The 14,213-nt window shown below is 33.1% G+C and overlaps 2 protein-coding genes across 2 annotated transcripts; both read right to left on the reverse strand.

Moving 5' to 3' along the window:
* Nucleotides 1-123: 123 nt before the first annotated feature.
* LOC104103454 (probable ubiquitin-conjugating enzyme E2 18) lies at nt 124-4,398 on the reverse strand. The gene is made up of 6 exons (XM_009611366.4): nt 4,240-4,398; nt 4,011-4,114; nt 3,765-3,867; nt 3,000-3,063; nt 713-801; nt 124-599 (listed from the first exon to the last, which is right to left on the reverse strand). The coding sequence occupies exons 1-6, from the start codon at nt 4,267-4,269 to the stop codon at nt 504-506; spliced, it is 486 nt and encodes a 161-aa protein (XP_009609661.1). The 5' UTR covers nt 4,270-4,398; the 3' UTR covers nt 124-503.
* A 2,819-nt stretch (nt 4,399-7,217) lies between these two features.
* LOC104103455 (cytokinin dehydrogenase 5) lies at nt 7,218-13,902 on the reverse strand. The gene is made up of 5 exons (XM_009611367.4): nt 12,800-13,902; nt 12,067-12,194; nt 11,176-11,451; nt 9,780-10,042; nt 7,218-7,737 (listed from the first exon to the last, which is right to left on the reverse strand). The coding sequence occupies exons 1-5, from the start codon at nt 13,377-13,379 to the stop codon at nt 7,401-7,403; spliced, it is 1,584 nt and encodes a 527-aa protein (XP_009609662.1). The 5' UTR covers nt 13,380-13,902; the 3' UTR covers nt 7,218-7,400.
* Between the last annotated feature and the right edge of the window lie 311 nt (nt 13,903-14,213).

The following is a 14,213-nucleotide window of genomic DNA, read 5'->3' on the forward strand; positions in this document are numbered from 1 at the left end:
TTATTCTTATATTGAACATAAAGAGTTTCAAATTTGAAGTTTTAAGCTTTTGGTTCAATACCTAAAGATGATAAGTATTGGCTGCAGAGAATCAGGTACTGGAAAGTCATATTACACTTATAGTAAAACTCTTAACCCCAACTTATAATCAAGCAAATAAAGTTAGATTACATGGTACATCACATAAGATGGGTGAAAGGGTCAGCAATTTAAGGCCACACCCATTATAACATAAAACATAATATTCCAACATATGCTGCTGTCTCACATTTAAGCAGAAGCACTAATACTGCTATACAAGTAGGCTGCTTTACAGCAGCTTTCAAATATTGCTAAGCTCAATCAATGTAAGCTGGCAAATTCAGAATTGTCAGTTTTTTTTGTTCTAGTACTTGTTTTTATAAAACCAATTTCTCTTGCTTTTCGGAAAGGAAGAGAAGAACTTTTTCAGTTGGCATGAGAGTTGGAGTTTCTTGTGTTGCAGTCATATGTAGCTTGTGTAACTACACCTTATCGTCGTGGAACCACCATCTCGTCTCCTTGGGAGACCTGCCATTTTTGCAGTTCTTCACGTAGCGATCATTGTCCGCAGGACGTTGCTGTTCAAACAAGCAAGGTAAAATTGACCCCTCTACTCAAAAGGCTAAAAGTTCAAGAACAAATAAAGAGATGACAAACGTAAAATTCAATTGAAGTTTAAATGCTAACAGACCTTCTCAGTTGAGCTAGACAACATTGAGAGAATGCTGATGCAGATGGAACTAACAGTCATCGCGGGGGACCATGAATCATAAAGGATGTCTGCAAACATAAACAGTAAATGCTGAATCGCAAGTGTTACGATTTTTTTTTATTTTTTATTTTTATTTTTATTTTTTGTGGCGAGCACAAGAACCAAAATCATCTGCTGCTACATAACAGAGGTCATACAAAGTAATATGTCACCATATAATGCATAAGACTATTAGTTGAAGGAGGAGGTAGCTGTGCTACAAATTATGCCATTCTCCCGCTAGTAGAATTGACTGTTCTAAAATCAATTTTCTGGGGATTGATCAACTTTTGTAAGTAGCAAATATATTCCTTCGAGAAATAAACTGTGTACATTTAGAAACTAGATGACAACTGCTACTAACTACTAAAAACTTTTAAAGCAACTTTATTTTATAGATACATTTGTTTGAATTTTTGAAACAGTAGGTCAATCAAACAAAATCGGAGAGCTAGTATGAAATTTCACCTATGTTCTCTAGTTCACATATTTTCAAATGTGTTAGTGTTCTCTTGATCATCTCTTTTTTTTTTTTTCTTTCTCACTTAGCAAGTAAGACGAAAAGCTAACTGAAAAGAAGATCAAAACATGGTTCAGTAGCTGTCCAGGAAGTAAATTTGTGTTTATATGAGAAGTCTCAGGTTAAACTTGTGGGCTGTGGTTTCAAAAACAAAGGGCTTAACAATCCGGAGGAGCCAATATATATGCTGATGATTAAAGTCTACGCCTCTCCAACATATATACAACAAGACTTGACAATTTCCAGTATTTCAAACATGTGATCAAAATAATGGTACACATTCTCATTGCAGGTGCTACGTTCCCTAGTCTTTGCAAAATCAATACTCTGCAGCACCCGACACCTCTTCCAAACGGACCACAATACAGAGGTGACAGACTACCAATTTACCTGGCAGTATTGGAATAAGAGTAAACCAGCTATACTAGTGACCCTTAACTAGACTACTCCTAGCCCCTAATAGTGACCACCACAGACACACACACACACACCCTCCAAAATAAAGAAACAAAGTGGACAAAAGGAAGAAAAATATTAACAATGAGAAGAGAACATATAGTTTGTCTCAGCAGGGCCCAATCAAATGATGGATGCACAAGCACACAATAAAACAGTTTCTATTCTTAACCTAAATGATGCCAATAGGTACAAGGATGATATAGACATGGAACAGGGAATACAAGCATCCCATCAGCTCCTAAGCATGCTAAAACAGGAGGGTTATTGGTACAACTAATGAACCCTACGATTACCTTTTTAATCCTGTAAAGAAAATTTTACCTAAAAATGATCTTGATATGTAGTTTAAGAGGATTTTTCCATGGAAAAAGAATATAACAGGAAAACAAGAAAAAGAGAATATCAGTCTTAGAATAATCAGAGTCAAAACTATAATGTAATACATAATATGTAATAATGGACAGAACTCACTAGCCTACTATGCTAAGATACGGTAGTAGTTTAGTTTTGGCCTATTTGCTTTATGTTCAAAATTACCAAGTTCATCTTAAGAAGGTTAATATCAAACTACCAGGCCAGTTATTTCGACCAATCTTTTTTTTGATGAATCAATGGCATCTTCAGTACTCTGACAATCTTTTACAGATTAAGTTAGAAGAGGCTGCTAAATAAGATATAATCATGGTGCAGAGCACTAAAGTGATCAAGTGGTATTATCTGAATTCATTTGTTTGCTTTCACTAGTAGATTTGACAAAGAGATTCACTTTTAAGCTTCAAAGTGCCCAATGAAAATAGATGTTAAACAATAATAGACTCCTTTGGTGTTCATTTACATGGTTTCAACAGACACATACAAACGAAAGAATGCACAACAAGTCCAAGGAGCTAAATAAAAAATGCCACCATGTCTAGGCTAGATTTCTCTTGTGTAGCAACACGAAAAAAGAGAACCATAATCAAGGATGCAACAGCCACAACAACAAGACAGTTGGCACAATTGCAATCCAATTGCAATCCAATTGTCATACAAATTCATGATACCATAGGAAAATGCCCATTCTGACAAAATAGGGGGAAATGCTTCTCAATCATCTCATGTTGTGCAATTATAGGCTATATGTTATTTTATCCTACGTGTACTGCTCGATTTCAAGTGTTACGTTGATTACTTATCACTTTTGCATATAGGAAGCCAATTAAGACCAAGTGAGCAAATAAATGCTTGGCATAGGATGGGAAAACAAACCTAAACAGATATGCCCATTGCTATAAATATGAGGATGTAATGGCGCTGGAGGGATAAAAACAACCTGCCAAATATAAAAATAAAATGCTACAGTAAAAATTAAATATACTGAAAGAGGAAACTAATAGGAATATCAAATAAGCAACAGAATGCTTTGCATTTTGAGACATATGATGTTAGATATTAGATCCAAGTTGAAGTATTTAAAGCAGTTGAACCCAAGCTGATGGAATAAGAAAGTTAACACATGTATAATATAATGTAATTCTATTAGTTAATAGTAAATTAATTGAGAAAATTCTGAAGGGCTTTACTTTATAAATCCATGTACACTTCACCATAAGCCTAGGCATTTCTTACTAGTAATTTTTTGTTAACAAGGGAACCCACAGCCGCTATCCTTCGGGTGCGCACAAGGTAAGCCCGCAAACCACACAGGATGGTAAACCGCACTAGGCAACCTCGTGCGACGGGCTCGACCGAGGAGGTATGCAAATGGGTTTCAAACCCTAGACCTCCCATTTGGGAAATCCCCTGCTCAACCAACTCGGCCACCCCAAAGGGTTAACATTTCTTACTAGTACTAACTGATCATTGCCTACTGCTTAAGTCTTCACTTAAACAAATTTTTAGTCCTTAAGGACTTCACAATTTCTTCTCTTACTGATCATTTCAATCCATAAACTGATATAAAACAGAGCAAGAGAAAGTTTTATTCAAAATAACAAAAATTAAACAAAATATAAAAAAAGGAGAGAAACTCACTTGTGGGGCTTCCATAGGGTAATGCTCAGGAAAATCAACCTGAAGCTGATACATCTCATTTGCATACAAAGTCCCTGCTGCCCCGTTGACTTCAATTATCCATCTACCACCCCAACAAAAAACATAAATTGAAAATGATTCACGGGAAAAAACAATAAAGATTAAATCTTTTTCTAATTCCACCCTTAATACATGAAAACTAAATAAATTTATATAAGAAAAAATAAAAGATAAAGAGCTCTTTACCTTTGAAGATTATCAGTAACTTTGTGTTTAAATCCAGCAGGAGGATTAACTTGCCATTCTACAAGCTCTTTCTGCAACCGATTGCAAGCGATCTTGCTCAAAGCCTACTACATTCCAACTCAATCAACAACCCCATTTGCCAAAAAATTCAAAAAAAAAAAACTAAAATTTTGTTCATATAAGCCACAAATATTCAACAATATTTTACATATAGACCCAAAAAACAAACCTTGCGAGAAGAAGCAGAAGGGTTAGTCATGGCTTTGACGAAGTGGGGTGGTTGAGTTCTTACAGGAAGAGAAAAAGATAGTGCGAGAAAACAACTGTCTGCGTAGAGTGGACGTCGGTGTTAATCTTTATTAATTTATTGGGGGTATAAAATGTAATGTGATGAGAAATTTTCGGGCTGTTTTATAATTTGATAAGGTAATTGGATAATGTTGTAAATTCATAAAGAAGTAGATTTTGTTCAGAAACTGATCAATTGGGACAGCGGTTTTTTGTGATGAGATGGATCATCACGTGCGGTTTCAAAGTGGATGTAGACACGTGGCATATATTCTAGGCAGTTCACGTGACATAAAGTCCACGTTGGATTTTGACAAACCTTTATTCATTCATTAGAGGATCAAATTTAGGGGAGTATATAAGTCGGGTTGGTTCGGATTTTTCAATTATCAAACCAAACCAATAGTATCAGGTTTTTAAATTTATAAATCAAACCAAACCAACAAAGTCGGATTTTTCAATCTCGATTTTTCTCGAGTTTTTCGGGTTTTTTTCCGGTAAAGTCTTCATAGCATAAAATATGTAACTTGTGCTCCAAATATTTCTTAAGTCCTAGTAAAATACAACTATATAATGTGTTTTCCAAGAAACTAACACAATAATATGAGATAAGTCATAGCATTATACTAAAATATTCAATAACAGAGATAAAATAATAAAATTAGATAAAATAAATATTGCTAATTAATACGCCATAATGAAAATTAACATAATCTTACTATATAGGTCATGCTAAAATAAATATAGCTAATAAGTACTAATATCAATTACATAACTAAACACTAAAGAAAAAGATAAACTAAATTATGCATTTTCATTATAAACCAATATAAAACTAAAATAATTATCCAACACTATCGTCATTCCTAATATGAATTGAATTTCTTTTGTTAGCATTAGTATTGATTTGAACTTTGTTTGAGTTACTACATTTATGGGTTATAAAATTTATTTATCATTCAAGAATTTTAAGTCTAAACTTGAAATAATACGTTAAAAGATAAAATTGTGAAAAAGTTTAAGAAATATTTATAAATTACATTACAATAAATATTTATATGTATAAAATATTTTTAAAAATTATATAAATGTGCTATCGGGTTGGTTTGGTTTCGGTTTGACCTTTTTTAGTTAAAACCAAACCAAACCAATTATGGTCGGGTTTTATTTTCCAATACCAAACCACATCGGATTTTTTTTCCGGTTTGACTCGAATTATCGATTTGGTATGGTTTATCGGTTTTCTTTGTACTCCCCTAATCAAATTTATTGCATTAGATTCGGTTTAAATTTGACATTTTTTTATTTCAGATATTTTGCATTTATCTTTTATTATGTGATGAAAACAAATCACTAGTCTATGTATAATATGTATATAAATATGTATAATCAATAAAGAATATCGGCTAGAAAAAATAAATAGTAAATTTGACTACTATTTGTGTAACAGTCCCATTACTTTTTGTAGGACTTAATTTGGAGAAATTTTTTCATTACCAGTGTGTGGAGACTAGTCGTTTTCTGTAACTTGAGTAAAAAATTTAATTCCTCTTTTCTATCCAGCTTAATGGAGCTTGGTTTATTACTTTATTTACACAAAAATAAAGTATCCTAAAGTTAATTCCCTTTCATTTTCCTTGTTCTAGTAAGCTAGAAAATTGCTCAATAAAATAGAAGAGAGGATTTTTATCATCCCAAAATTATGGTGGGATGAATAAAGCTCGTCCACTCTTTCTGGCAATTTCTTTTTTTCTTAAGAGATGAGCTCTTTTCCGGGGACAGTACACAAACGTCCATTCTGCTATTTAGAAATTAGTCAATACTTATTTTATCCTAAAAATTTAAATTTAAAATTTTAATTTCAGGATAATTTAGGGTATTTCTATCCTGAAAACTTAAACTGAAAAACTAAAATTCAAAATATATTGGCTAATTCCTAAATAGCAGTTTTTTAGAGCGGCTACCTCATGGCATTTCTACCTCTTTTCCCCTATATTAACATCCAAACGAAGTTTACGAGATATTGACACCCAAATTGGTTACGTTACAAATCATATTGGGCTTTTCATAAAGTGGGCTCATATCTGAAAGATATGGCTACTTCATGTTGAAGGCTGCCAAACTTTTCGACTAAATGGGTTCCATCAAATCCAATATTTATCTCTTTTCCACCTTGAGATTTCATTTGAACTGAATAATAATTATAGTATTTCAACTTACAAGCTTGTGCAAAAATATTGGTTATATGAATATGAGAAGAATTTTAATTAGACTTTTGAACGATAACTGAGAAAGTAGTCAAAAGGGTTAAAAATGAACTCTATTGAATTTGAATAACTAATGAAGACACTATTAATAAACAAAGGGTGGAGATAGCCCTTAAACCATTTAGTAAGACATGATTTATTGATTGGAAAGGTATATGTATCACCAAAATACTAACTTGGTATGCAAAACACAGCACGTGGTCCTTGTCTAATAAATGACGACTTCAATTTTATTTTATTTTTTTTCTCTTTAGTTCTTCACTATAAGAAGTTGAGTCGCTGTCCATCCCTACTTATTTAAAGAAAAAGACTTGATCACTAAGTCCCGAAAAATTCTATCTTTCTTTCTATTATCCAATGCTCATACATTCCTTTACCTCGTGATCAATTATAGGATCTGAATACCCTACAAATAATGTCCCAAGTCACAAGGAATATGGCAATTCATGACTAAAAGACGCAGTCTTTTTCTTCTATATTGTCATTTAAAAATAAAATATTCTTGAAGACGACGTCTTACACTATTAAATAATTAAATCTCATACGTGTAAAATGACAAATTATTGAGAGCCAACCACTCTTCAACCGTACTTCACGAATAGAAAAAAAAAAGGAAAAATAAGAAGACAAAAAAAAATTACAAGTCCAAAAATTTGTAACCCAAGCGGAACAATGCTTCTCTTTACTAAATAATTAAGTGAATTAATTCTTGTTCTTTTTTCCACTTGATATGTACAACAAATATATTAGACATCCTTTCAATCTATCACTAATTAAATTTGATCATAGTCCTAATTAATCCTAATTAATATCTTAAAACAGACTATAGCATGCGTCACCAAGAGGCAGTATTAGGATTAAAAGAAGGCATGAAAATACGTTGGCCGGTAGCTAAAATATGTCTTGGGTCAAACTCTAATTTCCTTTGCTGAAATCTGGTCCAATACTTATCTCCAAAATGGTCCCTCCATTCTCTTTGTGTTGTGTAATGAGGCAGGTATTGTTTGATTTTGATATTTGCATCTTCACAAAACTTCAATATTTCGTAGTTTTGATTGCTGAGGTACTCTAATGTCTGTGTCTCGTCACTGTTTGTCAATGCCGACCTCAGAAATCCCACTAAGTAAAAAACCTCCTCCTCTGGTGTCACTACTGAACTCCTCTCGTCCCACCTATACATACATCAATGTCAAGATAGTGAGCTTTATATAATCTCGAGAAAATGCGTAACCTCTATATATCGAAAGTGTAAAAAAAAACTATACGATTAACTTACTCACAATAAATAGAACTAGTTATCTAGAAAATAGAGTAGAAACATGCCATAAATCCATAATAAGTTAAATTATGTATGCAAATATATAAAATAAAAATTTATACTGTTAGAATTATAAGTTTTATAACGGTCTCTTTCATTTAATAACTTAAGTTGTTAGACACAAAATTTGTACCAAAGAAGCATATTCAAACGTAAAGACAACTTAATAAAGGTGTTTCATATCTAATTATATAGACTTTTAAACTATTTTTTAAATAATTTAAAACTTTTAAATAAGAGCGTTCATATACTACAATAAATTTGTCGTATTGATTGGACTGCCGTACTTAGAACAAGATTTTCGAAGATTCATGGGTTGTTTTTTGATAAGGTTAGGAAGTATAACTGTTACATGAGCCATGAATTGGTCCCCAAAGTGAAGATCTTCCTGACAAGAGGATCTTGATTGTTTTTGGACCATTTCTGTACCTTCTAATTTTTTTTTTTGGATTTAATAGACATAAGGTTCATAGTTCTAGCTGGACTAGTATAATGCATGCATGCCACGTGTTTAGATGGACATGCCACTTATCATACGACATATTTTATGAACTGAAATAGCCACTGACCCCAAATTAAAGCATTGGGATGGTTCAAGGGGCGGATAGCATATATATTATTATGGATTAGATAAAATTTAATAATATTTTTAAAAATCAACCCTAAAACACAAAGCATTCTGCACTCGCGCAGAATTAAAGGAAGAATCGCACCTCAAAGACGGTACTATAAACAGTTTATTCTAATACAATCATAGTAACTACTTTTTTAAGGCTCTCCGCAGGAAATCGAACCCATGCTATAAATATAAATTCTAAAAGTGCATGAATCAATGCTAAAAACCTAAAAAAGAAAAATACTAAAATCATTAAGTTTGAATTTGAATTCGCCTTTAAGTGGGGTCATTAGGGGGGTATGGTGTTTGGTATAGAACGTCGGATTGTCACTATTCATATCTTTTGGATTCACGCCAATTTACTAGTCATTTTGCTGTCTTTTTGCTGGGACAAAACAAAATTACAGCAAAAACTGAACGATTGCTCAAGCAATTAGCAGGGGAGGGACCAATGGACCATAATATGAAGATTGGTTGAAAATTTGGTCTTTACGTTTTCGTAATTATCGATAAAATTACAGAAATCGGGTGCGATGTCTAATGAACATAATCCAAATTGTGAGGGGATGTACATGACATGGACATATAGCGAGTTCTACCAAAGTTTGTGTCATGAAAAACAGCACAAAGTATACATGTATTACACATATGCATAGCATAGTACATACTACATATTAGTGTTTTTTGCATGCATGCACTGCAGACAACCAACGTAAGAAACAGACAGAGGTAGATGACGGTAATGTATATATCAGAAGAAGAAGCCATAATTGTAAGAATTCAACTATTATATAACTGACCGTGTAAAATATTTTTACATTATAGTATACTTCAACTAGCTGCCAAATTTGGTTTATTTTTTAAGTTACTAATTAATAATACGTAGTATATTTTCTTATGAACGATTACTTATAGTATATAGACATTAAAGTCAGATTGATTATGGGACTGCTGATATTGTCTTCAAATTAATTTTAATCACTTAATTATGGCTATTTCGTAATTATTAAAGTTGATGTCATATGACCAGGAAGTCACGGGTTCAAGTCGTGGAAACGGTCTCTTTAGAAATGCAAGGTAAGTTAAGGTTACTTACAATAGACCATTTTGGTCCGACCCTTCCCGGATCCCGCGCATAGCCGCAGTTTAGTGCACCGAACTACTTTTTTTTTTTTAAATTATGATTCTTTCATTTGCATTTTGATATTTATCATTTAACTATAATAAAATAAATATATAAATATCTAGTGTAGGAAAAAGAATTTGGATTAAGAACTTACTTGTTCTTGTTCATGGGGTAGATGAGTATGGGACCACTGGTCTTATTCCCCAAAATGCCCTTAAAAACTCCTTTATCGAAGTCCACAATTCTTGATTTTGGAACAAATAGGTTTAGCCATGGGTGTGGCACTTCCCACAACCCTTTAGACCGGAGTTTCAACTCTGCCTTGTGAACCCGGTCCAAGAAATCCACGTAAGGAAGGTCTGTTGTGAAAACTGATGCTGGTATATATTTTAGCTTTTTTAACAAAGTCTCTATCTCCTGCATTTCATTACAAAAAAAGAAAAAGAACAATTACAATTCACGTTAACACACATTAAAATATTGCAAACAAAGTACAGAAAAGGTAGTTGCTGCTTAACTGTTACTTTTGTCAGGATAACCTTTAATTAGTTTTCATGCAACTCCAATTAAAAATTCATTTCTATAAAACAGAATTATTAGACTTAATGGAACAAATTTTGGTGGGTGGTCAGTGGACGGCATAGATATAATCATATTATAATATAGTTATATTATATAATACTAATAAACAATTAAAGTTTGCGTTCTATCTTAGGATCTGACAGAGCTGATAGATTGTGGAAGATCTTCCATGTTTTCTTGTGCATGTTGTGTTCCATCTTTTTACGACGAATGTTGTCATCGAATAATCAGAGTGAAGAACAGATAATATAATAATCTACTTAAATTATTCATAGAAATAGCTTTGGATATGTACCAAACAGGAATAGCGACAACTAAATTTTGTAGAAAGTTCTAATTAATTTTTCTATGTCAGCAATTAAATAACTTACCACATTTCTTAATCTATCTTTCTTTTTTAATAGTATGAGTTTAACTAATATATACATCCGCAGTGTTACAAAATTTATACTATGTGTCACTTAAATTGGTAAATAATATTAGGCTATATATTACCACAGAGAAAGCTATACTAATAATATTAAAACTTTTACAGATGTATACACTTTTAAATTTTTTTTAAAAAAATATGTTATCAACATGTAGTAGTAATATTTAGCATGTAATTGAAATAAAAGAAGAAAACAGGCCTCCTAAGGTATAGCTTCGCCACCTATATAGCTTCACTTAGCAAAACACTGTCTACTTTACAGGCTTTATTCGCACTAAACATGCATTAATCAGAGAGCTAAAGGTTAACTACTACTAGCGCATCTTATAATAACTTTATCCAACTTTTTTCTTTATATTCAAATGTCAATACAGATGGGAATCATGTGTGCAGGAATCAAGAAACTAAACTAAAGATACTTTACTTAATATAATCTATCAGGAAATAATTAACTAACATAATAATGATTTAGCAACAATAGAATATCTGTAACGAAACATGCATAATAATATTCAAATAGAGTAGTGGGTATACAAACCTGATCAACGATATCAGCATTTGAAAGGTGATAATTTTTGGTGATTTCTAAGCAATATAAAACTCCTCCGTCAGCCTTAAGAGAAGAAATCTTCACAGGGTTACTTGGGGAGAAGAAAGAAGATCTCCAGTTGTTAATGAGGCCTTCATCAACTATAACAAATCCTTCAACATAGTCAAATTTTTGGGAAGCTGGTTTTGCCTGTAGAGATATTAGATATTCTTGGTCTTCGGTAAATGTTGAAAAATTCGAATATAAAACTCGGATCCACCTCACCTGCATGTACATTAAATAAATGAGTTTACTTTAATTTGACAGAATTTGACAGTCAAAAGACTTCTTACATTATTATGTTATTAAAAAATAACTATAGGTAATCGTCTTAAAGAGAATGTTTACTCTATCATATCACGTAAAGATAAATTATAAGTAACCGTTCATTAATAAAAGGATTAACAAGCTAAAAAATTAGATATGTTACTTGTGTTAAAGCACACTTGTCTATACAAGTTAAACGCTAAGAAAAGTAGATTTTTTGTTTTAATTATTCACGAGTTATGAAGAAAAATGAAAAATGAAAAATGAAAATAGAAAGTGAGATAACATTTTTTAGTGGGAAAAGTAATATGTCAACAACAGTGCCAGCTTAAGAACAGCAGTTTAATATGAAGTTGGAAAAAGCTACTAACAATGGACCCATTTTCCTTACTCTTATGTCATGAATTATACAAACTACCTTTCGTGTCTTGTCCAATAACTAATACTAAGAAAAAAATGTCTTCAACCAGCCAAAACCCCACCATAGAGAAAACAAAAGGCAATCAAAATAGTGGAATATTCTCTATTTAGTACTAGCATTTATATTAGGACAAAAAGAAATTAAATACTTACCCTTTGGGGAGCTTGTTCAAGTGCAATTCTTGCCCTTGTTATGATCCCAAATTGTCCTAATCCACCAAGAGCAGCATGAAACAGCTCGGAGTTTTCTTTTTCTGAACATGTTAATAGCTCACCCTTACCTGTTTTCAAACATTCCATGCGTCACATCAAATATATGATAAAAATGGTTCTAATTATATACTTTTGTTTTCTAATTTTACCCCCAAATCCAAAAGAGTGGTGTGTAAAACAATCAATTATTATGACAATCTATTGTCATTGCTCTTAAGAGAATAAGAATTATTGGTACTAATGACAATGATTACACCATGCCCAAAAGTAAGAGATTCTATTAGTATAAGAGAGATGAGTTAAGCATAAAAACAAAAACACCCCATGTGGTACTCACACAATTTCAAGTACATATCTCTAAACATATTCTGAAAAAAGGGGTTCCTACTTAACACAAAATAAAGTTATTGATAAAACACCACATCTAAAGATATTACAAGACAAAAAACCATCCTAACATCCCATGTTATTGTTCTAAAGTAACATATCTGGCATCTACTTTCTTTCTTAACAAATGCTATTAGGAATTAAGTATTAAACATAAGAATGTAAGAATTATTGTTTTTGGCAATGATACCATAAGTGAATATTTTACGATATTATTTAACTTTTAGAAGAGTTTCACTTGAAAAGAAATTTTTTACATGCAATGGGGAAATTAAATTAAACGCACCTGTAACAACATCAAGCTCATGAACATTGTTAATTTGAGGGCCATGATTGAAAGCTTGTCCACTAATACCAGCATTGGAGAGAGTACCACCCACAGATAAGTACAAGTAATCAGTCCATGATTTTGGTGCAAGTCCATACTCTAAGGTAGACGTCAACACATCTATCCATAACTCTCCACCCCACACATCAGCATACATGAATTTCTCCGAAACCTCGGTCAATAACTTCTGCTTAGAGTTAGAGCCGCCGCTCATTTGAATCACAACTCCTTTTGTTGTCATAGCCTGACCATTTATAGAATGTCCGTGTCCTCTAGCCGACACGGTGAAGCCACGAGCCGAGTCATACGCCGCTTTCACAAGCCGCGCTACGTCCTCGGCTGTAGCTGGGTGAAGAACCGCCATCGGCTCGGCTCTATGCAACCGGCCGAAGTCCACGGAGGCGGTTTCTAAATCGGCTGCCGCTACGCTGAGGTTTCCGTTGAGCCCGAGCCGTAAAAGCTCGGTCGGGTCAAACGTAAACCCAACGGTTACAATAAGCCGACATATAGCAAGTGTCAACAAAAGTTTAGTAGCCATAGGTAAAGAGGAAGGCTTTGTTTCTATACAAAGAAGTATAGCAAAGTGAAGATAAAGGAAAATGGTGTGAGGGATGTGTTATTTAGTTAGATAGGAGTACTAAATATATATACGTGAAAACTATTGAAAGTTGGTATAAATAGAGTACTATGTTTTTGAAAGTTTTGAGGTGACACTTAGGGAAAAGGGAACAAAATCTTTGTGGCAGGAGGAGGAGTACCAAGAACAAGAGAAGGGGCGTCAGCAGTAGCGTGGGACTAACGTAAGACAGATTACACTTTAAAGATTTTCACAATCTCAATCTTTGTTTTTCGTTCTAGCTATAGATACTAGCTACTTTTCATTAATAGCATCAAAAGATACAATGAAGAAGAAGAATTAAGAAGAAGAGGAGAAATGAGAAATGCAAGATTGAGAGGTGGTAAAAATGGTGGTAGTATTGTGTTTTTAAAGAGGAAAAGGATTCATTTTGTTGAATTTGTTTAGTTAAGGAACATTTGTTTATATGACTTTTGGGATTGTCTAGGATAAGAGATACAGGTTGGGTATTTATAGGACAAATAGAAGGAAAAGAAGAAGGAGGGAAAGAGAATGTCACGTGCGAGGGATGAGGTCTGACACGAGTGAACTTCTAGGGCCCACAAGAGAGGTAATTGTAGGGGCCCACAAAGGGATACAGAGGATCCGTGTGGGGACATGAACAAAGGAAACCTTCACGTGGGCGGAAGGACTGGTCGACGGGTTTCTTTTTCCTTTCTTTTTCCTAAGTTTTTATTTTGGAATTGAATGATTGGCTAATTCAAAATTAAGTTATGCATTGTCGGTTTTTTGGAT

This window comes from Nicotiana tomentosiformis, chromosome 4 (genome assembly GCF_000390325.3).
Source record: "Nicotiana tomentosiformis chromosome 4, ASM39032v3, whole genome shotgun sequence".
NCBI lineage: Eukaryota > Viridiplantae > Streptophyta > Magnoliopsida > Solanales > Solanaceae > Nicotiana > Nicotiana tomentosiformis.